Genomic DNA, 27,930 nt, shown 5'->3' with positions numbered 1-27,930 from the left:
TCCTGTAGAAATTTGTTGCTGCCAGAAATCTGGGATACAGAGTTAAAGATGGAGTGAATAAGGCATGGTAATGCTTTGTACAATTTATAGACAGCTCATATAAAAAACCAGCTATCAAATAGCATGGCTATAAGGGAAAATAGTTTATGTGGAGGCTAGAGATGATGAACAAAAGGAAAACTGCAGCTTTAGATTAGTATTTTAGAAATAGTAAATCCATACTATTTTAAGTAAAAATGGATGATTTTATTATATAAAATTATGTTGGCAGAATACAGAAAATTACTTCTCTTTTACCTTTACATATTTATTTTAAGTACTAAGCAAAATGCAACAGTTGGAAGAACTCATGACGAACTACCAAAAGGTATTCATTTGGCAAAATTATTCAAGTTACAAAATGCTAATTAAATAAATGCACTTCAAAATACATGAAGTGTAATACAAGTGTATGAAAGTAGTGATCTTAAATTATTGATTTCTTTACCAAAAACTAAACACAAACAAGAAGCACAAGAGAAATACTGTCAAGTTAGACAGAAAAGAATAAATCAAACATATTGTTTATTGGGATAATTAAACTAAATAATTTTTAAAGATAACCAAACAAGTAATTAGGATTCAAAAAAGAATAATAATATTCCAATACTATATATTTTTTCTACCAATAAAAGAAGGAAGGATTTGTAGGCCAATTGAATGCTATAGACTAGACCCAGGTGCCTATAAGATAATTTGCACTGAGTTCTTCTTGGTATGTACATATGAACTTCACTGTTACTCAAAGGTGAGCAAACTTAGGCATTATGAAGGACAGGAAAACAATTATACCTGCAACAGGGCAAAAAATTTACACATTAAAGTGGTCAAATGCATCTTTAGCATAAAACTAAAATAATATGCTTACAAATAATTCTTTTGCACTTTAGTAAATCAGGGCAAAGATTTTACCCTAATGAAAAGGCATATGGGAGGTCTCTGATAAGGTGACATCTTCATAGCTAAAAAAGAGATACCTATTAGAAAATTTGCATTCATATCTATAATCTCCATTGTAAAAAAAATGAATCATTAAGTTCACAATTAAGCTATTTAAAAAATATAAGGTGATAAATGAATAACATGTCATATGAATCATATTGCCAAATCATTATATTCTATACACATAAGTGCTATTAATAAATACACTCAATTCATTCTACAGGAGAAAGAATTGCGAGACTTAATTTCACATTTCAGAATTCCTGAGTCTTAGAGAAAAATAAGTACCAGAAACCAAACAAAATAAGCCTACTCTACAGTATGGCAAATAATACAAATCTGGGCATTAAGTTAACATTACTTATAGTTTTAAAGATGAAGACTATGGGAAAAATATATATGTACTTCAATGGAATTATAAACATGATTTTAAAGCTTAGTGTTTTAGAAAGGCGTTTTGATCAAACAAGGCCACCTGAGTGACATCTTTAATGATGGTAAGCCCACCACTTTAAAGGAATAACATCTTTATTTCAAAGCCTAATTATGAATATAAAAAGAAAAAGAAGTTTATTTTAATAAAATGTTTTAGTAAGACTGCAATAGGACAGCCCTTTGATGGAAGACCTAAGGAGGGTAAAACCAATGTAATGAAATTAGAACTCAAGTTCTAATTTGAGCCACCACCCATTTAAATAATTTCCCTTTTGCTTTGCATATTACACAGTGAAACTAAAAAAGGTATCTTAAGAGCACTTCAGTCCCACAATGTAGGATTTAAGCTTGTGTGTATCGGTATAATTGATCCTTACAAAAATACATTCAAACAAAAGTTCACGTCTATTTTCTAACTAGCAAGGAAAAGGAAAGCAAAGTGGTCCCACCTAAAACAATTAGAAAAAAAAAAAAAAAAACACACCGTTTATCCTTTCTGGAAAGACTACCAAAGCAAAGAATGTCCAATAATATTATACATTTAAAATTGCATACTTTTACTCATCTTTATAAGTAGGAAAGATGCTTACAACTATTCATAGACTTTATAAATAAAGACACTAAGCAAAAAAATATTTGGATTATTTCTCTATTCATAAGTACCCATAAAGAAAACGATGAAGAAAAACTAAAGTGCAGACCTATAGGCCATTATGGGTATAATAAATGATAAAGAGTTGCAGCCAAAATTGCATCTACATTTACACTTACTTATCCAGAAAATTATTCTTGCTTTTTAAAAAATGTGCAATTTAAAAACTAGTCAGTTTCTGTTTTGTTTTGTTTTTTTGTGCTGTAATACAATTAGAACTTGCATCTGCCCACTAGCGAGGGGACTGCTAGACCTTGGACCACACACTAGGCTCTGACAATCATACATTTCATTAGATCATACAATATTGATTCCACCTCCAGAAAATGTTAGGGTCCTCTTGTTGCAGAATGAAGAGCCACTGATATTTGGTTGATTGCCTTTAACCAGAGAGGTTTTCAGTTCCATTTCGCAAGCTACAATAGCTGCATTCAATTCCACTTGAGCTCGATGAACTACATAAAACATGAGGCCTATACTTATAATAATCTGTGAATAAAAATAAAATATTACAGTTAACAATATTTTACATGGAAAAAGGGGAGAAATATATCCAATAAATATTTGTCTTAGAAATGTTACAAACAGGATGCTTGTCAAATACCGTTAGGTAAAATTTTTAAATAGTTTACACACAGTTGTCATTTATTCTTCCTTTGGCTGCCGGGTGTGGAGGGCCAAAATCTACAGGGTAACCATTATATGGTATCCGGTTAACACAAGGCAACTATACATCCCTTTTAGTCCATATTAAATGATGTTTGTTTGATACAAGTCAAGCTTCTCTCTTTGTACCAAAAAGTTTCCTTCAAGGAATAAAAAAAATTTCTACAATAGAGGTAAAGCTGGCTAAACTTTATTAATGTAATAATGTAGTATTATTTCTGTGCAGAACTATAAATGTCCATAGGTATTTTTAAGCCCACTTAGAGAGAAGCACTACCATTTGCAAATGACCTACCTGGTGCAGCCAAAATTTAAAATATTAAGAAACACTTTTAAAAAATGAAATGCCGGACTTCCCTGGTGGCGCAGTGGTTAAGAATCCACCTGCCAATGCAGGGGACACATGTTCAAGCCCTGGTCCAGGAAGATCCCATTTGCCATGGCGCAACTAAGCCTGTGTGCCCCAACTACGGAGCCTGTTCTCTAGAGCCCACGAGCCACAGCTACTGAGTCCACGTGCCACAACTACTGAAGCCTGTGCGCCTAGAGCCTGTGCTCCACAACAAGAGAAGCCACCATATGAGAAGCCCACGCACCGTAACGAAGAGTAGACCCTGCTTGCCACAACTAGAGAAAGCCCGCGCACAGTAATGAAGACCCAACACAGCCCAAAATAAATAAATTAATTTAAACAATTAAAAAAAATAAAATGCCAATAAGCTTCAAAAGAAATTAACTAGAGATTGTGAACACGAAACTGTCTATACTTTTCAAAACAAAAACAAAGGAACACGGTGAGGGGAAAAACGCCAGTCAAAGGGATAACTAGAAAAAGCTTTAAACTGAAAATCAGGTTCTAGTCTTGGTTTAGCCACTCACTAGTGCTGTGATTTCAGGTAAGTCCCTTTAAACCACATGGGCTTCTCCCACTGTCCAAAAGTTGTGGTCCCTCTGTGCTTAAACATTCTACATACAATTCAGCACAATGAATGTCTAAGCAGTCTACATCTTTTAAATGGTATTTATTCCAAAGTTCATTTTAAAGCAGTTCTTTAGAGTTCGGAGCAAATATTCTCAGTAGATATTGTTTAATGTCCCAGCAAGCTTTCAAAGGCTGCTCTAAGCATAGTGATCCTTAAATATAACACTGTTTCAATTAAGCCTACCTATAATTTTATGGGAGAAATATTCTAAATACAAGCGTTGAGGAGGTAGGGGGAAGGGCAGGATACTGGGAGTAAGGTAGGTTGAGTAGATGGGGGAACCTGGAACTTGCACAAGGGAATCTGTACATGAAGCGAATACCCATTACTTAATACAAGTCTAATCAAATTAGTTATTTTATTCTATTTTTTATGTTATAGGAAACAAAGATATTTATTTTATTCATCCTTATTTAAAACATTTTCTTTTTTTAAATATTTTAATTTTATTGGAGTATAGTTGATTTACAATGTTGTGTTAGTTTTAGATGTATAGCAAAGTGATTCAGTTACAAATACACGTACATTCATTCTTTTTTAGAGTCTTTTCTCATATAGGCTACCACAGAATATTGAGTAGAGTTTCCTATGCTATACAGTAGGTCCTTGTTGGTTATCTATCTTATATATAGTAGTGTACGTATGTTCACCCCAAGCTCCTGATTTATCCCTCCCTTGCCAGTTTCCCTTTTGTAACCATAAGTTTTTTTTTTTTTTTTTTTTTTTTTGCGGTACGCAGGCCTCTCACCGTTGTGGCCTCTCCCGCTGCGGAGCACAGGCTCCGGACACGCAGGCTCAGCGGCCATGGCTCACGGGCCCAGCCGCCCCACGGCATGTGGGATCCTCTCGGACCGGGGCACGAACCCGCGTCCCCTGCATCGGCAGGCGGACTTTCAACCACTGCGCCACCAGGGAAGCCCCATACATTTGTTTTGGATGTCTGTAAGTCTGTTTCTGTTTTGTAAATAAGTTCATTTGTATCTTTTTTAAAAATCAGATTCCACATATGAGTGATATCACGATATTTGTCTTTCTCTGTCTGACTTACCTCACTTAGTATGATAATCTCTAGGTCCATCCATGTTGCTGCAAATGGCATTATTTCATTCTTTTTTATGGCTGAGTAGTTATTTCATTGTATACCACATTGTTATTTCATTGTACCGATCCTCCCGGACTGGGGCACGAACCCCTGCCCCCTGTATCGACAGGCGGACTCCCAACCACTGTGCCACCAGAGAAGCCCCAAATTAGTTATTTTAAATGTAGGCCTTTAAATCTTGTCTTTGTTCTCTAACATATGAGCTCTCTTAAAAACACAAGACATACTTATTGAACACCCTAAGTTTGATACTATGTGGATGGTGATACAATGTAAAGAGATGAAAAAAATGTTAACTAATTGGGGGAGGGTGTGGATGAGATGCTAAGTTCTGCTTAGGACATGCTGAATTTGAGGTGCCTATTAGATATCCAAAGCAATTCAGTGAATGGGTCTAAAGGTATGGAAAGAAGGCTCAGCTGAAGATGTGTATTAGGGAGTCCTTGCAATAAACATAATAGCAGCAACCACAGTAACTTGATTTACCAAGAAGAAAAGTTTTCAGAGTGAGACTAAAAAGCTCTGGCTAGAATCTTGAGGAAGACCAAGTTAGGGGTGAAAAGAGAAGGAGGTGCTGATAAATGAGCCAGGCAAACAGCAAAAAAGATCAGGTGAGTGTTATCAAAGAAGCTAAGAGAAGAAGGTGTTTTTAAAAGGCATAGTCAACAGAATCTTAGGTTGTTAAGATGAGAACTGGAAAGTGTATCTGATTTAGAGAAGATTAGTGATGAAAGCTTGAGGGAAGAATTTGGTGAGGCCACAGAAAATAAGTTTAGAACCACTGAAAAAGTCTTTTGGGTTCCCAGCAAGGGTGAATGGGCTACATCTTTACATGGATTTTCCCCCCAGATGCCTTTCTGGAGCCCAGGGCCTGGCAATGTGTACTGACTCTTCCCAACAGCCCAGTGAAGTAAACAAAACAAAAACACAAAAAACTTTTTTAAAAGTTTCCCTATTAAAATGAATCAAAAAAAAAAAAAAAAAGAACAAAAAGAAAAACAAAAAAACAAAAGAATCAAACCCAAGTAGAAAGACAAGTTTTAAAGGGGAAAGCCTACAGAAAGTGATTTCTTCCGCTGTTAACTGAAAAGCAAGCCGAGAGTATGAGCAGAACATAAGAGGGTTAGTACATTTCTTAGTTGGAAATTGAGCGGTTTCCCATTTGAAGACTTTTGATTTTTCTGTTAAGCAAGAGAGGTAATCTGTTGAGAATGAAGAAGGAAGCCAGGAGAGGAGGAAAAAACTGTGAGGAGGGTGAGGATAAGTTTGAAATAGTCATTGAGGAAAATAGGGGAATGGGAAGACAAAGGAAACAGAATATAGGGCAGTGTTGAGAAACCAGCTGAAGGTTTGCAACCATGAATTAAATATCACCAACTTGCTTGGTTGTATGACTTCCCCAAAAGAGCAGGTGCTAAAGCAGATCAAAACTTGCATTAATCCAGGATTGGGGTTTTGGCTGATGAGTACACACAAAAATATATGGAAAAGATTAACTGAACTGACAAACCATGGAATCTAAGTTGGATTTCAGTACAGTAAATACTTGTGCCTTCCTCTGAACATCTGTTTGGTATTTCTTTGATTTTACAGACACTGTGGACTCTATTTAGGTGGCTACAGTGGGAGGCAAATTTGTGGCTCATTTCTAGTGAATATGAGGAACCTCATGTTATTTACTCTGCTAACTTTAACCTATGCTTCATCCTTTTTTCCTATGCTAATTTTCTCCTTCAAGATGACTTCTTTGTCTTCTCTTTTTATTCTCCTGTATATCGTTTGTAAGCTAAATTAAATCCTCCCTGAAACAAATTACAAGTAACATCATCAATATATCCAATCAAGGCATAAACATGCCTTCAGTTTTTTGTTGTTGTGGTGGTTGTTTTTTGTAAATGTCTGGGCTAAGAAACATTTACCTTTTTCCCCCTGTTTTGTATCCTAAGCTTAAATAATTTGCCAATTCAAGCAAAGGGGTAAGAAATCGCTTAGAAAAAAGAACATCCTATATTTTAAGAAGCACCACTGACAAATGCATGAACTAGTTTGTTCTATTACAATTCCATTGATTATAGTTGAGTGATTTACTAAGATGCATAGAAATATAAAGTATCAAATAGTGAATATCTTCTGAAAACTACTAATAATGAGGAATTCTAATTACAATGTCAAGAAAAAAAGATGTTTCAAATTGTTTTCAGGAAACTTGAAAAACATAAAATATGCTTAAATATACTAAAAAAATCAATCTGAGAATGTAGTGTACATCAGAATCTTAGAGTACCTTGGGATGATTATAAACATAAATTATTAACATAGATACTATGTAACACATAGAAAGTTTAGTATGTGATTGGCATGCTACATTAATAAAAATAAACCAACTGTAACAAAAACTCTAAACCTATAGCAGGTTATCTTAAAAAAATGTAGCTCTGAAGAAAAAATAGTAAAGAAAAATAAAAACTGACTTCCTGAATATCAAAACTATTACAAAATTTTTGTTAAAGCAAGCCCTTTCACTGACAAGCTTTATTTATAGTTTAATGTAAATATTCCTGGGCTTACTTTGTTTACTAAACTTGTACTGCATAAGCACAAAGAAAATTAACTCTGGCTTTATTTATCGTAGTATTTTTAATACAATATAGTACCTCAATAAATTGAGAATACCACTAACAGTAAATTGCAATGTGACACCATATATTCAATAACAGTATAAATTAAAACTTACAAGTCAAGGGACCAGTAAGTTAAGTCAGCTATCTCACTAGTATTATCTGCTCAGTAGACCGTTGGTTATAAGTGTGGTCTCTAGAACCAACTGCCTTTGTTCAAATCCTGATCCTACCCCTTGCAGCTCAGACATTAGACAAATTATTATCCAATGGTGTGCTAGTAAACTAGCTCTTAAGGATCAGAGGTGGGAAGCTTGACTTAGAGCACTTGCCATTTTCCATAACTGTAGATACCCCCGTCATGACCAATTTCAAGCTACCAGTGTGACATCACTGAATGTACAATTGGCTCGAGATAATAGATAATAAAATTATATGCCTACTAAGGTTTTGGAAGGCATTAAATGAGCTTAAATATATGGCATATAAAGCATTCAATAAATGTTAGTGATCATCATCATCTTACTAAATCATCAAAAATTATGGTGATTTTATATTTTGGTAAATCTCAGGAATGAAATGTATCACAAGCAAATGAATTTTTAACTCTTCCTGCATATAATTTAAGGCACTGAATAAGTCTGCCTACATAGCAGGATTTTCCTCTTTTATTAACCTCTTATATTGAATTGTATGTACCCCAAACTATGCTATAATCTGCATGGTAGTAATAATTTATTATACAAATATTATTTGAACTTATAATGGAATACTTCTATACTTTTTATAAAGCAATACTTTCTAAAAAATTTTTGTTCACATCAAATTGTACTAGAAATAAATTTACATTGCCAGTATAATAATCTAAAAAATACAAATAGAAGAGTTCAATACCTTCAAAATTTGAAGGTAAAGTAACTAAGATAAAAACCCAACCCCACCAAATCTCATTATCTTTAGAAATGTAGTATTAACACTTCATACAAACTCAAAACAGTATTTGATTTAGTCATGACTTTGAAAATAATCACTGCAAAAAGAAACCTATTTTTGTCATTCCTTTTTTTTGTGTTTAAGAGAATTTTCAATATGTGTCAATTCAGTTCTATATATTTCCATATATCCACACAATTAAAAATGTAAGTGTTGTCAAAATATGAAGTAGTACTGAAAGAACAAGAAAAGGTGTAAAAAGGAAAAAATCTTCTTAAATTATTTTCAGTGAAATTTCTTAGATTTGAATCAGTAATGTCATACAAAAAGGAAACAAAAAAAGACAAGCCTTGGCCTTAAACTCACCTGTAAACAAAAAACAAAATATCCACTAACACTTTGTTCTGCAATGACATCTTCCATGGTCCTCAGGGTGGTACCCAAATAAGAATTCAGGAGCTGGGTAGGAAGCAGTCCAACCGAAGATGCCATCAGATAGTTGGGTAAGGAGAGATCAGTAATCTAGAAGAGCAGATTAAATGGAATGATTCATTACAACATAAAATTTCAACTTTACATAAAACTGTGGTACAAGTCTTGCTAGCAGTTTTCCCTTGGAGTAGAGGAAGCTGAACTACTTTTCAAAGCATTCTGGTTTTTAAAAATGATTATAAAGGGAATACATACAGAATGTAAAAGATGAAATAAAAGTTTAAAGAAAAATTTTAATATTCTATTATTCTGCCATTGAAAGCTAACATTTGTGACTATTGTTTTTTCCTTACACGTAAATAAAATGTGCACACACAGATCACTCTGTAAAAACAGTTTTTTAAGTCTTCCTCATGTCATTTAAATATTCTTCATAAGCATACTTAAATGGCAATGTGGTCACTGGGCTTTGAAGCCAGGTAACTCTAGAATGACATTTAAGGGCGGAGTCTTTGAATATCAGTTTTTTCATTTGTAAAATGAGGATAATAACCACGACCTTACATGGTTGTTGTTAGGATGAGAAATATTTGTAAATATCTTAACAAATGCTAGCACATGACTGACACTCAAAAAGGTAGAAATTATTATTATTATACAATTACACTATTGGGTTGGCGAAAAGGTTCATTCAGTTTTTTTCCATAAGATGGCTCTAGTAGCACTTAGGTGTCTTTAACTTCATTCGAAACAATTTTGTTAGATTGTATTGTGACAGCTGTCATATCGGTGTGCATTTAAACAATAACTTATCAAAACTGAATTTTTGTGTAGCCATTTTAATATTAAAGATGGAAGAAAAAAAGCAAGATTTTCTGCATATTATGCTTTATTATTTCAGGAAAGGTAAAAACGCAGCTGAAACGCAAAAAAAGATTTATGCAGTTTATGGAGAAGGTGCTATGACCGAACAGTGGTTTGTAAAGTTCCGCGCTGGAGATTTCTTGCTGAACGATGCTCCACTGTCAGGTAGACCAGGTAAGTTGATAGTGATCAAATCGAGACATTAATTGAGAACAATCAACGTTAAACCACATGGGAGATAGCCAGCATACTCAAAATATCCAAATCAAGCATTGAAAATCATTTGCACCAGTTTGGTTATGTTAATCGCATTGATGTTTAGGTTCCTTGTAAGTTAAGCGGGGCGGGGGTGGGGGGGGGTGGGGGGAACCCTTCTTGATGGTATTTTCGCATGCGATTCTCTACTTAAACGTAACAAAAACATTCTGCTTTTAAAACAAATTGTGATGGGCAATGAAAAGTGGATACTGTACAATAATATGGAATGGAAGCGATCGTGAAGCAAGCGAAACCACACCAAAGGCTGGTCTTCATCCAAAGAAGGTCATGCTGTGCATATGGTGGGATTGGAAGGGAGTCCTCTGTTATGAGCTCCTTCTGGAAAACCAAACGATTAATTCCAACGAGTACTGCTCCCAAGTAGACCAACTGAAAGCAGCTCTCGATGAAAAGCGTCCGGAATTGGTCAACAGAAAACGCATAATCTTCCATCAGGATAATGCAAGACTGCATGTTTCTTTGATGACCAGGCAAAAACTGTTACAGCTTGGCTGGGAAGTGCTGATTCATCCACCATATTTACCAGACACTGTACCTTCAGATTTCCATTTATTTATGTCTTTAAAAAATTCTCTTAATAGGGTTTCCCTGGTGGCGCAGTGGTTGAGAGTCCGCCTGCCGATGCAGGGGACGCGGGTTCGTGCCCCGGTCCGGGAAGATCCCACATGCCGCGGAGCTGCTGAGCCTGTGAGCCATGGCCGCTGAGCCTGCGCGTCTGGAGCCTGTGCTCCGCAACGGGAGAGGCCACAACAGTGAGACGCCCGCGTACCACAAAAAAAAAAAAAAAAAAAAAAAAATATATATATATATATATATATATATATATATATATATATATATATATATATATATATATATTTTTTTTTTTTCCTCTTAATGGAAAAAAGTTCAATTTCCTGGAAGGATGTAAAAGGCACCTGGAACAGTTCTTTGCTCAAAAAAAGTTTTGGAAAGATGGAATTATGAAGTTGCCTGAAAATGGCAGAAGGTAGTGGAACAAAACAGTGAATGCATTGGTCAACAAAGTTCTCAGTGAAAATGAAAAATGTATACTTTATTGTTACTTAAAAGCCAAAGGAACTTTTTGGCCAACCCAATAACACTGCGTGGATGTAGCACAATTTAACCATTCTTTTGCTGTAGAACATCTAAAATTGTTTCCTTAGTTACTTCTTTGTGTATATGTGATTACGTATTTTTTTTTGCTATTATAAATTTTTTAAACCTATATGAAAACCTTTCTACATTAACCTCTGTGGGAGAACAGTGTCTAAAATATCCCCAATAAATCCATCTCATAGTATTCATGCCCTTGTGTGATCCTCTCCCCTAGAGTGTGGGCTGGACCTAGTGCTTTCTTCTAGCAAACAGACTGCACAGCATAAGGATGAGATGTTAGTTCCAAGATTGGGTTACAAAAAAAACAGGACTTCCATCTCTCCCTCAAGAAGGTAAGTTACCATGTTGTAAGCAGCTCTATGGAGAGGTCCTTGCTGTACCAAGGAACTGATGCCTTCAGCCAACAGCTAGCAAATACCTGAGACCTGCCAACAGCCACCAGAGTAAGCCTGGTAGCAGATTCTCCCCCAGTGGAGCCATAAGATGGCTGCACCTCTGGTCAACATCTTTTTTTTTTTTTTTTTTCTGGTCAACATCTTGATTGTAGTACTGAGAGAGAACCTGAATTAGAGGCACCTAGCTATGCTGTACAGGAATTCCCGACCCACAGAAACTGTGAGATAATAAATGTTTATTAAGCCATTCAGTTTTGGAGTGATTGTTACACAGCAAGAAATGACTAATATGCAACTCCATTATTTTAGGAAAGATCATTCGGAATGGAATTACTGGATCAAACAGTAAAAACTGTTTTCCCAGAAGGTTCACAGTTTTACATACCTATCGGTAAGTAATGTATAGGTGTGTCCATTTCATCATACTCTTACCAACTTTAAGTTTTAAATTTCAATCTTTCTTATTTGATAGGGGTAAAAATAATGTTTGATCATTGTTTAATCTGTACTATTTTAATTTATATTTACATTAGTTTTAAATATACATTTGCACATCTTTATGGCTTTATTTGTTCACATTTGCTCATTTTTATTGAAATGTTAAGTGTTTTCTTATTTATTCATGATATTTATTCTTTTTATAGTAAGGGCAACTTTTTGTCCATTATATGTGGTAAATATTTTCCTTTAAAGTGTCTCTTTAATTTTATGTTTTGACATTCAAATGTTTCTAAATTTATACATATATTATTTATATATATTATTAATTGTTTCCTCTGATTTTCCATTGCTTTTAGCTTAAGAATGTCTTTTCAGAACCCATTGTTAATTTCTTCCTATATTTCTTTTATTATATTTTCCTTTTAATATTTACCACTTATTCCTTCTGCAATTTATTTGAATTAAAGGTGAGGATTCCTTATTCCTCCCTTTCCCCAGTAGCCAATTTTCCTAGCATTATTTATTGAATAATCAATAACTTCTCCAGCAACTTATGATGTTTACTTTATTATAAATGAAGTTACTGTATATAAAGGGCTCTATTTGGGACTCTAATACTGTCCACTGATATCTTAAACCTTGTGTTGAAATCAAATTATTGTAAAGACTATCAATTTAATATCTCATAAGGAATTTCCCATCCTTCAAACCCCTATTACTCTTCTTTCTAAAATTTGTATAACCTTCTTACCTATTCATTTTTACAGATACATTTTAGGATCACTCTGTCACTCAAAAAAATTAGTAAATATTAAACTAGGATTAAGGTAAATTTATAAATTAATCTGGACAGAGATGCAATCTCCAGAATATTCAGTCCTCTTATCAAGAAATGTTTTTATAATTACTTAAAAATCCTCCACATTTCTTACTAAAGTTTGGTGGTTTTATTCACATGTATCAGTTATTTCTTATTAGTTTATTTCTAAGCATTCTGTGTTATAGTTGTTGTTGCTACTGCCATTAATTTTGAGAATAACTTTTCCACATCCTTAACTGGGTATTACTGTTATATAAGAAAGCTAGTGGCTATTTTATTAAATTTCACTTTCATTAATTTTTAGAGTCTGGTATTTTAATCAGCTACAGGTTACTCTATAACTACAATCTAACCTAATAATAATGTAAATCATGTTTTCAATAAAGATACATTTATCTCTACTCATAGATGATTAATTGGAGATACACCACTGCTGGTTTAGAAAGAATTACTGCAGTGACTGCTTGTTAAAGATTCACCTAAACAATTACTGACTCAAAGACTGCTCCATGCAAGATGCTCTGGTAGGTGCCTGCAAGAGAGGCAGTACGACACAACTTTTACCTTGAAGAATTTACACACTGACAAGTACACACACTACTTCAGAAACAGGCAGAAAGGGAGCCTTGAGAAGAACTACACAGAAAGTATTAAAGAGTAAACAGGGATTAAAATCTCTGTAGGAGTGGGGGGGGGCCAAAGCGCAATATTGTGGAATAAGAGGAATTTGAAATGAACTCCACAAGCTAATATGGGTTTGGCAGGCAAAGATAGGTGGGATGAGGAAGTTAAGGTGTTCCAAGAAGAGAATGAATAAGGACAATGTGGTAGGGAACATACAGGATGTATTAGTAAAGTTAGCAGTACAGTTTGGATTATTTATAGGGCAAGGGAATCCTGTAAAATAAAGACAGGGCAAGTATTTGGGGTGATACTTGTTATGGGCCTTGGGTGAAAGGCGAATGAGTTTGTACTCAGTAGAAAAGCTCTGGGGAGTCTAATGACATGAATGACATGAATGGGGCTAAGTATTAGGAAGGTTCCTCTATCAGTCTGGAGCACTTACAGGAATGGAAAACTTGCTTTAGAATTAAACATGTCAAATATATAAAATAAGTAAATATGACAAAAATGAATCATAAAAATTATTACACTGCAGTTAATAATAACATTATATGTTAGGGAAGTTATTTTTAAAATAAATATTTAAGTTCCAAAATATCAGAATGCAAAGCTTCAGTTCATAATCTTTAAATGTAATGAAGTTTCTCCAAAGAGAACACATAATTGACATTCATGGATGACGTCAATAATATCCAAACGGCTATTTTAAGAACAGATATCATAAATCTGAAACAACCCTGCCACTTAACTCTTTAACAAGACCCTTGTCCAAAGCATAAATCAAAGTTTATCAAACGTTTCATGACCGAACCTCATCCTACAGAAAAAGCAAGTGTTATTATTTAAATACGGTTCTTTTCTGAAAAGCTGCATAGCTAAATAAAGCAAAGAAACTAATTTCAGGTAATCATTGTAAACTGTTTTGCTGGCGTGTCAAATAATTTAACCAATAGAACAAAACAATAATACACACACATACAGTTTTTCAACTATTACTAAGTGTATTAAAGATAAACAGTTTCTAAATTATTCTAATATGGCATTTCCTATAAGCCATGATCCTATTCAGAATCTGCACCTAGTTTCAGTCTTTGACAAACAAAGCTAATTTAGAATACCTGTTCCCACAAAGAGACCCATCCAACCTTCTTTCCCTGGTAAGCCTTTACCCACCGACTTTTAAAAAAACATGTCTCCCAATCCAAAAATGGGCAGAAGATCTAAATAGACATTTCTCCAAAGAAGATATACAGATTGCCAACAAACACATGAAAGAATGCTCAACATCATTAATCATTAGAGAAATGCAAATCAAAACTACAATGAGGGCTTCCCTGGTGGCGCAGTGGTTGAGAGTCCGCCTGCCGATGCAGGGGACACGGGTTCGTGCCCTGCTCTGGGAAGATCCCACATGCCGCGGAGCGGCTAGGCCCATGAGCCATGGCCGCTGAGCCCGCGCGTCCGGAGCCTGTGCTCCGCAGCAGGAGAGGCCACAAGAGTGAGAGGCCCGTGTACTGCAAAAAAAAAACAACAAAAAAACAAAAAAACTACAATGAGATATCATCTCACACCGGTCAGAATGGCCATCATCAAAAAATCTAGAAACAATAAATGCTGGAGAGGGTGTGGAGAAAAGGGAACCCTCTTGCACTGTTGGTGGGAATGTAAATTGATACAGCCACTATGGAGAACAGTATGGAGTTTCCTTAAAAAACTACAAATAGAACTACCATATGACCCAGCAATCCCACTACTGGGCATATACCCTGAGAAAACCATAATTCAAAAAGAATCATGTACCACAATGTTCATTGCAGCTGTATTTACAATAGCCAGGACATGGAAGCAACCTAAGTGTCCATCAACAGATGAATGGATAAAGAAGATGTGGCACATATATACAATGGAATATTACTCAGCCATAAAAAGAAACAAAATTGAGTTATTTGTAGTGAGGTGGATGGACCTGGAGTCTGTCATACAGAGTGAAGTAAATCAGAAGGAGAAAAACAAATACCGTATGCTAACACATATATATGGAATCTAAGAAAAAAAATGTCATGAAGAGCCTAGGGGTAGGACGGGAATAAAGACACAGACCTACTAGAGCATGGTCTTGAGGATATGGGGAGGGGGAAGGGTAAACTGTGATGAAGTGAGAGAGTGGCATGGACATATATACACTACCAAACATAGGGTGGATAGCTAGTGGGAAGCAGCCACATAGCACAGGGATATCAGCTTGGTGCTTTGTGACCGCCTGGAGGGGTGGGATAGGGAGGGCGGGAGGGAGGGAGATGGAAGAGGGAAGAGATATGGGAACATAGGTATATGTATAACTGATTCACTTTGTTGTAAAGCAGAAACTAACACACCTTTGTAAAGCAATTTTACTCCAATAAAGATTTTAAAACAAAACAAAACAAAACATGACTCCTTGTCCTACTTTCCAAAAAGACATTAAATGTGAGCCTAGAGTATTCCCACTGGAATTCCTGACTACAGTACCCTGGGATCTTGGCTCAGGACTGTTTTCCTACTCCAAAGACTCCTAGAAATCTCAGCCTAGGATGTCAGTGTTATCCTGCTGGTTAGATTCTGTGATCAGAAATACTCCAGTGAGTGTTCCAGGGATGGTGAATGCTACCTGATAGCCATCTTCCCATGCTTTTAAAACTCTAGAAGCACCATGAAAGTATACACATTCTTATTCTCAGAGGTACTGTGATTTACTTGGAGATGTAACTCACTTGTCTGGGTCAGTAGGGGTTACTGTAGAATATTACTTTACCATATACCAGATAGATCCTGAAAACAAAGACGTGCCCATCTGAAGGAAAAAAAAGAGAAACAAACACTTAATTCTGAATAGCAAGAGCTGATTCTTCTCTGAACACATATTTTTGAAGCTGACAATAAGAGAACTCTGTCTTTAGATGGATCACTCAGATGCTCACTGAACCTGAGGCCTGCTGTCCTTTCAGGCACGGCACAAAGCACAGCTCCCCTGGCAATCCTGCCTCCAGCCCCTCTGCTTTCTCTATTTATGGCTGTTTACACAATGGCTTTACGGGCTTTAATTTAACACACTAAGAAACTTTATCATTTTTACAAAGAATATCTTGACACAGATCGAGTGAAGAATATAAAGGTGATCTGTGTATGGAAGAACTCAAATTTTATCCATAGCTTTGTGAATCTCTATTAGTTTTGGCAAATTACACCTTCCTGTATAGGTGTGTTTCTTAGTTTATATAAAAGCAATGCTGCTTATTGACAAAGTTACTATTAAAGTAAATTCCAATTAAAATATATATTTAGTAATATTATACAGAAAAAAATCATGAATCCCTATAATAATTTTTAAGGAATGGTCAAAAGAAGTTAAAATGACTACATTTGCTCTTTTCATCTAAATATTATTGATAAATTATATATTTTATAATATATATCCTAAATATTGATACTTACTATCAATATTTCAGAAACAGAGAGGGAGAAATAGTCAACAAATGGCAAGTAGTTTTCATTTCCAGAAATATGAAATTTTAAAAACTGGTTAAAGGAAAAACATTAACTGCCCATTCCCTTCCCTCCCCAAAATACCTCTTTCAGGGTTCCCAATCTCAGTTGCCCTAGCTAAACACTTCAGAAGTCAGTCACACCACTCATTCTTCCCTCATTCTCACATCCAATCATCTACCCTTTCTTATGGATTCTACCTTTTACATATGTTAGAAATCTACCCATTGTCTGTGCCTATTCCTATTCAGTCTCCCCCTCTCTAGTCTTGATACTCTAGACCTACCCTCCACTCACAATCTATGCTAAATTTTGCAGAAATCTTTTAAAAATGCAAATCCGATCCTGCTTAAACTCCTTCCTACTGCCATCAGAATGAAGGTCAGGTTCTTCAACATGCAAACTGCTTCATGACCTGGCCTCTGAATGTCTCATGCTTCATATCACACTATGTTCCAGACACATCAAAATTCTCTTGTTCTTAGAACATTCCTTGCTCTCTTCTTTTTGGGCCTTTATACATTGTTCCTTCTGGCAAGAACACTTAGACCCTTCCTCCCACTCCTTTTATTTGGGCAAAGTCCCAAACTATCTTTCACTACTCAGTCATCAATTTCTCTAGGACACCTATCCCAAGGTCCCAAGTCTGCATTAAGAACTGCTCTCAAGTTCTCTGACAGACACTATTACTTGCCAAGTCCCTTCACACTAGAGAGTAACGGAAGGTTTCACCATCTGTTTGCCCTTTACCCCTTCCTCCGACTATAAGTTTGTAAAGGAAGGGACCCATCTGTCTTGGTCCTCATTGTGTCTCTAGTCTTTAGTATGATGCCTACTATATATCAGATACTAAATATATGTTGATTGGATGTAGACTGTACCAACATTAAAATTGTTTTGTTTATAAATGTGGAGACTTATAATAGTTGCCAGTTTATAAACAGGCTAGGAGGCAAAGTCCACTTGTAATTGGCTGTTCAGAAACTAAACATGCTTTCCCCCTTCCCCTCAGAGAAATAATGTATTAAATGGAAATTAATTCATTATCAGCAAAATATTAGCCTTGATATATCCAGAATGTTTTCTCCACTAGACTGCAAGCACCCTGAAGGATCTGGGATGGCTTTATTCATTGCTATTGTATCTCTAGCATCTAGAACAGCAGTGGGCACAGAGTAGTACCTATCAGTTACTTGTTGAGTGAATACTGAATGAACACTAAAAGCATTTCCAGTAACCTCTGAGGTCAACCTGTTATCAAGGTTAAGACCCTCTGTTCAGGCAGCAACCCTCAATGTACTGAGAAAAGTCTTGCTACCGGAAAAAAAAAACCCAACAAGGCAAGGGCTCTGAGAGACCCCACAATAACAGGTAGAGAGAGCATCAGTGTAGAGGCTTCTACTGACAGAGATAGGACAATAAATCTGTCTACAATGCAGAAACCATCTTCATATATACAGATTTTTTCATTAGTTTACTATCCCTAAATTAGGAACTGCTTTTAAAGGTTCCTAAATATTTTAGGGGTCAGTGATCCATTTGAGAATCTGATTAATACACACATTGAACCTCCTCCCCGGGGGGGGGGAAATATATATATATCTTACTGCATATAATTTCTGGAACATAAGTTAAAAAGATCTTCTTTATAGAGTTATGACAAACGATAGGTTTATTACTTCTACTCATTCAACAAAAATTTATCAAATGCCTTCTACACGTAAGGCCCAGGTCTAAGCAAGGATAAAGATACAAAGATAGAAAACCACAGCTGACTGTGTGGTCATTTTAAGTCATTTTGTAGTATACTTAATGACCAAAATGTTCATTACATTCAGTAAAAAGTTACAAAAATCATTTATAACATTCACCCACAATGTTATATAATGAAAACACATGCATTAACAAACGCAAAGACTAGAAAAACAAACACTGAAATGTTACTGATTTTTCTTCTTTGTACTTACTATACTTTTCAAAGTTTTTACAATGAATACTTATTTCATAGAAAAAGCAAATACTGTTAAAATAAGTTTTAATAAGACTCTCTGTCTCTAAAGAAATTTTTTTTTATCTAGGAAGGGGTAATAAGATATACTGTATTCATTACTGTGATACAACACGCTAGAGATACAGATTTGTGAATTCTAACCCCATATATGATACATGAAAACCACAGAAGCTGGTGAGATAACTGAAGAGGCACAAACAGGAGAACACAGTTTTGAGGAAGCAATAGCCAGCTATACTCAGTGGTACTGTGAGGTCTAAGGATGTGGGCTAAGGTGGCATGACATTTTTCAACGTGGTCATCATGTCTCAACCTTTAAGACTTGATGACTCCAAGCTCCTTCAAAACACAGACTGTGCCTCTGTCCTTCTATTCCACCTGAACTGTACCACTGGCAATGAATCAGTATCCTTTAATAGTAAGAAGAAATAATCATTAGATATACTGGTACAGTGACAAGTATCATGACCCATCATCTGTGTATGAATGAATGATTATATCTGTAACACAGAATCAGAATGTTAGAAGATGAGAAAACATTTTTATAAAACATACTATCACCAAACTGTTAAATAAAAAGTAATGCTAGTTACTCAGAACATTTGTCTTTTTAAGAGCAAACTCTGAGACCTGGTCTAACCTCTCTCATTTTACAAATAACAAAAACTGGAGGCCAGATCATTAAATGACTTCACCAAAGTCACACAGGAGCTGAGACAGAACCTAAGGTCCCCAAAGAGTCCATGAGGCTAAGATTTTACCATTTGTCTGGTCTTTCAGTCACTAGCTAATAAAATACTTTTATTTAATTATAATAAATTTCAGTTCGATTGTGAACTAAATTACTAGAAGTAATGTATCTTTTTCTTGATTACTCAAGGCAAACTCTAGGAAAATACACTACAGTTACATTTGCTTCAACTTTGTCTTTAATCTTATTTTGCTGTCATTATTTTAGTCAGTACACCAGTTTCACAGCTCCCTGCCCCTCCCAAAACAAACAAAGAACTTTTCTGTTGCTGCTTCTAACCTATTGTGGGCTAATAAAAATAGTCAAAGTAACTAACAGTTAGGTAACATAAAATTCTTTAAAGTGGTTCCACTGAGAAGTGAGCCAGGATGATGGGTCAGGCCTTGCACTTTTAAATTTACTCATTGCTTTTCTTTTCTTTCTTTTTTTTTTCTTTTTATCCACATATGGTCTTTTTTATAAAAAGGGTTTTGCTAAATACAAAGGTAAAAATATATATATGAGAGCTTAACGGCCTCCTCCTACAGTTGCAGGGGCTCAGGCCTGGTGGCTGTGACTGCTGTAGCTCTAAGGCAAACTTTTTCTGCAAAGTGCCAGGTAGGAAATATCTTAGGTTTTGCAGGCCATAGGGTCTTTGTCACAACTACTTAACTCTGCTGTTTTATCTTAAAAAGAGCCACAAATTGTACATACATGAATGAGCATGGCTGTATTCCAATAACACTATTTACGGATGTTAAAATTCCAATTTCATGTAATTCTCACATGCACAAAACATTATTCTTCTGATATTTTTTCAAATCATTTTCCTGGGATGATGTCTAATTCAACTGTGTAGAACCTTGCCCAGTGCCTGACACATGGGAGGCCCTAGGGCAAGTGCTCTGCAACTATCAATAGAATAAGGAGATCTCTGAGCAACCCAGCTCTGCTCAGATCAACAATAGAATTTAGGTAAGTTCATGACTCTACAATTTACTAACTGTATGTTTCTGGGATAGTTATTTCATCACTCTGCCTCAACTACCTTAGCTTAAGATGAGGATTAGGGTTTATATGAGTCTTAAATAAGTAATGTGTACATGTTAGAAGAACAGTGCCTGGCAGTTATTAAGTACAATATAAATAATGGTTAAATTACAAACAAACCAAAAAAACTTTGAGTATCAATGTCCTTTTTCTGGAACGCAGAGGATAGACAGAAAGAAATAGTAAGTAATGAGCAAGCTATATATTTTACCACAGCTTTGTAGCAGGTATTAGTAAACACATTTTACAACAGAAAGTATGGCTCAAAAGAGTAGCTCAAGACGTCAGAGTAAATGTTAGAACTAAATCTAATTTCAAGTGTGTGATATTTTGTCCTCTATATAACTGCCTATAAGTCACTAATAACTCCTCAGAGGAGTGTTGTGATGATTAAAGAATATCATGTATGTAAACTTGCTCTGCATACTGTAAAGTGGTATACAACATATGAAAAAGAGGAGCTTCCATACTATGTTTTATGTTTTTATTTGAGGTTTCAAAGATTTAACCATGATGGAAAGAAAATTTCCCATGTGGAATTGTTTGAGAAGTTTTTCTATAACCGAAGTGAAAACAGAGAATGATTTTTAGGATCTCCTATGGAACAACAGCAACAACAAAATCAAACCCCTTTGGAAGCTGCAAGCACCAATATGAATACTGTTACCCATAACAACCAATTATCGTGTAATATATTTGGATTAAAGTTGACATTTCACAGGTGGTAACTTTAAACTGTAGAAGTTCAGATGTCTCCAAGGGGGCATCTTATAGGAAACCTTACAAGAATGCTTTAATGCTTACTCAATACAGCATGGGATGTTATTCTTATGAATGTTTACAGTTTTCAACTTTATCAACAAAAAGGAAATTCTGAGGCTACAGACAAGATTTGCTATGTCTGAATCAGAAATAATCATGTCTACCTCTTAGAATGAGGATGAAATAGTTAACACATCAAAGGGCACTTAGTAATTGTGGAATGATAAGAGAGAGGCTATAGAGGTAAGATGAGCACTGGGAATTTATCCTGAGGGGAAAAGAAAACCCACTTGAGAGTTTCCCTGCAGGGAGTATCAAGATTGGATATGCATTCTAGAAAGATCTTTCTGGAGAGAGAAAAAATTAGAAAACCTTGTTTAAGAAGCAAGGAGACCAGATGGGAGCCTGAGATGCCTGAACCAGGGTAGTGGCAGTGGACTGAACTGAAGGGCCTGGGAGGCAGAATCCATAAGTCAAGTGCCAGAGTCATGAAGACTGCTACCAAACACTTCAGTTCTCTCTCCTTCCTGGCACACACACTAACCCTTTGAAGTTAGCTGTGGCCATGTAACTTGTTCAGGCCAGTAAAAAGTGAGATTACTTCCAGGTGAAAGCTTTAAAAACCAGTGCGCAATTCACCATGTCACATAAACCAAGTGAAAAATGGTGGCTCTGTCATCCTGGATCCCAAAGTAAAAACGACATAAAGCAGAGACTCCCCACCCCTTCCCCAAACCAAGTTGAACCTGGATCTGTGTCAAGTAAGTAAACAAACCTTTGATTTTTTTCTTTTTTATACTTAAAGAACATATATTTATGAGAAGTCATGGGAAAAATATGGCATCATATGCAATATAGTGTCTATTTAATCAAAAAAATTTTTTTAATTGTATTATAAATGCTGGAAGCATATATTATAGTCCCCCAAATCATAAAAGCTGAATTCAAAATATAAATTAAATTTATCTCCTTTTCATCATAAACAATAATTCAAGCTGCATTTTTAACAAACCTTTGCTTTTTAATCCACTGAGGTTTGGGGGTTGTTACTGTAGCATAACTTAGCCTATCCTGACTGAAGCAGTAAGAAACAGTCATCCTAGATACGTGCCCAGATAAGAACAGTATCTAGAAACACACACAGACTGCACGTCTAGAAATCTGTCTTAATGTACAATAATACCTACGGATACAAGACTACATCAAAAACACTGGTCGGGGGAGAGGGGTTAACTATTTCCCAACAGAAACAATGAGTGCATTTTTAAAAGTGGAAAAAATTTAAATATGTCCTTTGGAAATTATATTTCTTATAATCTAAGAATTGATACAATGAAGTGTTATGTACTTATTTTCCATTTCAAGCTTTTCAAAAGTGAGTGTCAGTTTGCTTATCCCTTTCTAGCACACATGGGAGAAGGAAAGAAATAAAGAATAGATAGGAAGCAAGGGAGAGCACCTTTCCTTCTTCTATACATTCACCTTTTACAATCAGCTCCTGCCTCTAAAATATAAAAACCACTAAGAATAATAATTGCTAATAATTTTTGAGAATTGAGTATGTGCCAGGCAAATACTCAATGCCTTCACTGCATTAGCTTATTTAAGCCTCATAACTCAGCACAGACTAATCAAGGACTGTCTATTTCCAAAGCCTGTGCCCCTCATGACCACTATACTTCACTTCCTCTTTGAAGTAGGCCCAGATAAATTTCTTTAATCATGGGCATTGATTAAAGATCAATCAATCGTGGACACTGAAGATGAGTTTTAACTGAAATAGCGGGGAAATGGGATAATTTAAAAGATAGGTAGGGGGCTTCCCTGGTGGCGCAGTGGTTGGGAGTCCGCCTGCCGATGCGGGCGACGCGGGTTCGTGCCCCGGTCCGGCAGGATCCCACATGCCGCGGAGCGGCTGGGCCCGTGGGCCATGGCCGCTGGGCCTGCGCGTCTGGAGCCTATGCCCCGCGGCAGGGGAGGCCGCAGCAGTGAGAGGCCCACGTACCGCAAAAAAAAAAAAAAAAAAAAAAGATAAGTAGGGAAGAAAAAAACAAAAGAAATATGCCTGGAAAGGGGGCAGCTGTGGGTAGCCTGAGGGGTAGGATGGCAGAGAGGTTAGAGGCAGAATGAAGTTCTAGAAGGCAGAAGGGAAAGTCAGGCTAAAACAAAAATCAGCCTAAACTAAGCTTTCTTTTCACTCACATACCCTGGGTGAATTCAGTAAACAGTTTTGGTTGAAAGAGCTACTAAGCAGACAGTCAATAATAGAAATGAACAAGATATAATAGACTATATCCAATGGCTCCACAAACCCCCTGCTTATGGCCAAGAGTGAGAATTACACACAGTACCATGCACTTTTTCAGCTGGTCTGGGGTTTATAACTCAGCTCCACCACTTGGTAGGTCGGTGATCCTGAACAAGTTCCTGCATGCTTGAGCCTCCATTTCTTCCTCAGTAAAACTGTACCAATAATACCTATTTTAAGAGGCCAGTTTTCTTTTTTTCCTTCTTTTCTCTTGACCCCACAAGGCCAACTGAGAATTGCCCCTTGTCAAGTTTGGTTTCAATTACATAATTACCTTAAATTATTTCCAAGTACGAAGTATAACTTCTTAATCACATGTTTAATATGTTTAAGAGATTACTTTTAAAAAAACCTAACTTATTTTTAATTAAGAAATATATAGAGTCCACATTATATACCCGGGACTATACTAGGTATTAAATATACAATGAAGAAACAGAGTTATGGGTTGAGACCCTATCTTCAAACCATAGTGCAAAGTTTGACTCTACCTAGGTGACCCTGGGTAATAACAACAGTAATGGTGACAAAAGCCAACATGTGAGTGTTTGTTAATCCAAGGTCAGTAGCAGTATTTATTTTATTAATTGTCTCAATAATCCTATGAAGTAGGTACCGTTACTTTCCCCATTTTGCAAATAAGAAAATGAACCACAGAGAGGATAAGTAACTTGACCAAGGTCAACAGATTCTATGGGGACAGTAGAATTCCAGAGCACCAGCCCTGTGTTCCAGACTATTAGACAATAGTCTATAAAATATGTATAATCACCTTCTGCAGGGTTAGTTTAGATTAGAAATAATATGTGGGAAAGAGCCTAGGATAGTAGGCACATGTAGGTGGACAAGAAAATGCACACGGAAATTATACTAGAGAGGAAGCAAACTAAAGGTATGAAACTATTCAGGTTCCTTAGTTCCCACTCTCTTTCAAAGTCTTAGGATACTTGACCTATTATTATCCAAGGTTGGGTCAAAGTTCATGTTTATAGGAGGTTGTGTAAAGGTAAAAGTTTAAGGAAGCGAACATACCAAACTGCCTGTAAACACCAAACTGTATCTGTACAGAAAACTCCTTATCTATATCCATGCCTCCCCAAGCTTCAATCTACAGTCATTACTGCTGTTGGTTAGAATCAACATGAGATTTGCAAAAGGCATTTAAAAAGAAAAGAAGAAAAAAGAGAAAAATCTTAACTTCATCACAGAGAGGTAGGTTGGTTAGAATTATTCTTAACATAAAACAAATGAGAAAGTTTCTAGAGACTACCAATTTATTTTTGAGACAAAAGAATGTGTCAGAATAACATAAAATACATTGATTCCTATGGATTTGAGTGCTAAATTTCTTTCTTCACACAGTTTTCTTTAGGTCTAGCTGAAGAGTTGAGTTCCTGGGAATCTCTATATGAACTCTTTGAACTTTAGAATCATTGAATTTGAGGAACTCAGTAACCACTTCAACCCCTTCACCTTAGAAAAGTGGAAAGCAAGGGCAGATAGTGTTAATAATTTGTTCCAAAGACACTAAGTTTGTAAATACTGGATTCCTTTCTTCCAATGGGATGGTTTCCTCACTTCGCAGTGTTTCTCTTCCTCAGTCAGTTACAATGTGATGTACATTAACTAGAAATACCTAAACTGAATAAGCAGAACATATGAATACAAGGCAAAAAGAGTACAGGAGGTGTGTAAAAAGACAAATATATTCTCACTGGGAGAAAGGTTATCTGTCCTATTTTGTTTTATCCTACTACCTAGTGATTTCAAAATGAAGTTCCTCCAAAATAAGATAAAAAGGAGGCTTCCCCCCCATTACACTGTAAAAGCACATTACTTGATGAAAAAAAAAGCCTATTAAAAATTTTAGGAAACTCCAAAATATGGAGTCTGTAACTACCCTCTACACTGTTTACCCAAACACTTCCTTTAGCCCCATGTTGTTAAAAACTTGAGTCAAAACACTGGATGCATTTACGCAGGTTAGAGAGAAAGCTAGGCATGTGAAGTCTTTACCCCCTGACTGTTGCCAAAGCTGCTACAGAAATCAGATGACAAATGTTTAAAATGGATATTTCCACTCATCTCCCCTCATAGTTAAAAGGGCTCTTCATTTCTTTTTATATCTTTATTGGAGTATAATTGCTTTACAATGTTGTGTTAGTTTCTGCTGTACAACAAAGTGAATCAGCTATATGTATACGTATATCCCCATATTCCCTCCCTCTTGAGCCTCCCTCCCACCCTCTCTAGGGCTCTTCATTTTTAATCAAACTCATACGCCAAAAAAGGAGTAGCTCTTTCTCTACCAAATCTCCTATTGAGTGCCGGACTTAGATTTGCCTTGTTTGAGATTTCTCAGGGTACGACGGAAAGTAATTTTAATTCCTGTTGTTAATGTCACTTCTCTGCTGGCATTTATCTGTTGGAGCGTCCTCCCAGGGCTGTCACAAGATCGCTCAAAAACAGACTTGGAGAGAGATGGACCAGCGGGACACCACTTACCGAGAACACTGCATTCTGAAGCCCAAAAGGTATGGGGGTCAGTCTGGCCAGTGCCACCACTTTCAGGCCACTTCCTCCCTCCACGACGCGAATAACAGCGCTCAGCTTCTCGCTGCTTTGGATCCTGGCGGTCACCCAGGCGGTGAGCAGCCGCTTGCAGACCACATGGGCGATAAAGGTGCCGATGAGGACGCCCACCACCATTAGTCCCATGCCCAGCACGAAGCCGTACAGGTAGCCGGCGGCCACGTTGAGCACGATGTACCCCCAGCCGCAGGGGAACGAGACCACGATGAAGCCCACCACGAAGAGCAGGACCCCCAGCAGCGAGTCAAGGCTCTCCACCCAGAGCAGGAGGTGCTGCAGGTAGCGGCGGACCAGGGCCAGGGAAGCGAAGCACACCGCGGCCAACACGCAGACCAGCACCAGGCTCCGGCACCAACAGGTGCTGCCGAGGCAGCAGCAGCGCCAGTTTCTCACCTCGGCCACGCCGACCACCACGCCGCCGCCGCCGCCGCCGCCGCTCCCGGGGCTGCCCGCCAAGGCCGCGCCCGGCGCCGGCAGCTCAGAGGCCGCAGGCTGACCGTGGTGCCCCAGATAAGCTCCGAGCAAGGCTCCAGAGGCCGCTGCCGCCGCCGCCTCCGCCGCGCTCGCCCCGCCCCCGCGGGGAAGGCGGTCCGCCGAGTCGTCCCCGCCCGCCGCCCGCGGCAGGGCCCAGCGGGGCGGCAGTTCTGCGTGGCCCGGAAGGGTGTCGTGCTGCAGAAGTCGTGGCAGAGTCTGAAGCAAGCTCCCGCTGGGGCTCCACATGCCTCGGCCCCAAACAGGCCCTCAGCCGACCAGTCCCGCCGCCGCCGCCGCCGCCGCCGCGCCCATCAGGCGGCGGCCGTTCATGGCGCCCCGCACGCCTGGCCTTGACTCCCCGCGTTCGCTCAGGTGGCAGTAGAGGGCCTCAGAAAAAGGCAAGGACTCGGAGACGGTGGGATGATGCCGCTGAGTTAGAAAACTCCGGACCCCACACAAGCAGTGCCCTCCCAGTTTCGGCCAGAGGGGGCGGGGCCTTAGGCGCGCGGGGCGGGGCCTGGCGGGAGCTACATTTTGGCCCCGCCACCGTGACGCACAGCCCAGCCGGCTGAGCGGGTAAAGAGAGGGGTTGTGACCGCGTAGGGAGGGCTGGAATGCTGAGGGGAGCGTTTGGGAGGGCAGAAAGATCAGAGAGTATGCGGGCACCGGAGAAGGAGGGGACTGCAATGAGGTGTAGAGTCGGGTGACGCGCGGTGAGCGCGGGGAGCGCCGGGCGCTCCCGGCCTTCCTATTAGGCGTGCGCGTGCCTGCCTGTCAGGGCAAGCTCTCCTTTTCTCGGACCCAGTCGCAGTCCGCCAGCTGCTTGGATCCTTGCCCAATACCTGTTGGTTGTTTCTGCAGTAACCTCTGATCGTTCACATTCACAGCTCCTTTGGGACACTAGAGGAAAAAGTTCTTGATCTACTTTAAGGAGGATTTGCTAATTTTTACCTACCCAGGTAGTGAAGTTCCCGTATAGGTTTCAGGTAGTCGTTTGGTCCTTAAGGAACTGAAGGAATTAGGTACAAAGGCCCAACCTTGACAGAATGCCGCTTCTGACCCCAGAAGTCCTTTACTGAGCGCCAGACACCTGGACTAGGGACTTCTCAAAAAGATTCACCGAAGGACATTTTTAGG

General features: G+C 37.7%; 1 protein-coding gene across 2 annotated transcripts; it reads right to left on the bottom strand.

Annotated features, from left to right (window-relative positions):
* TMEM64 (transmembrane protein 64) lies at nucleotides 1-27,039 on the bottom strand (the record flags this gene model as incomplete). Of its 2 annotated transcripts, XM_082675149.1 has the most annotated exons (3): nucleotides 1-2,557; nucleotides 8,737-8,892; nucleotides 26,233-27,039. In XM_082675149.1, 3 exons carry the CDS (start codon nucleotides 27,037-27,039, stop codon nucleotides 2,366-2,368), a joined length of 1,155 nt encoding a protein of 384 aa, XP_082531275.1. In that variant the 3' UTR covers nucleotides 1-2,365. The 2 variants fall into 2 exon arrangements, with proteins under 2 accessions (XP_082531275.1, XP_082531276.1); XM_082675150.1 differs by lacking the exon at nucleotides 8,737-8,892.
* Nucleotides 27,040-27,930: the final 891 nt, after the last annotated feature.

Source organism: Grampus griseus, assembly GCF_964374135.1.
Source record: "Grampus griseus genome assembly, chromosome: 17".
In the NCBI taxonomy this organism is placed as follows: Eukaryota; Metazoa; Chordata; class Mammalia; order Artiodactyla; family Delphinidae; genus Grampus; species Grampus griseus.
The sequence above is the reverse complement of the archived record's forward strand: the minus strand, read 5'-3'. Positions and strand labels throughout refer to the sequence as shown.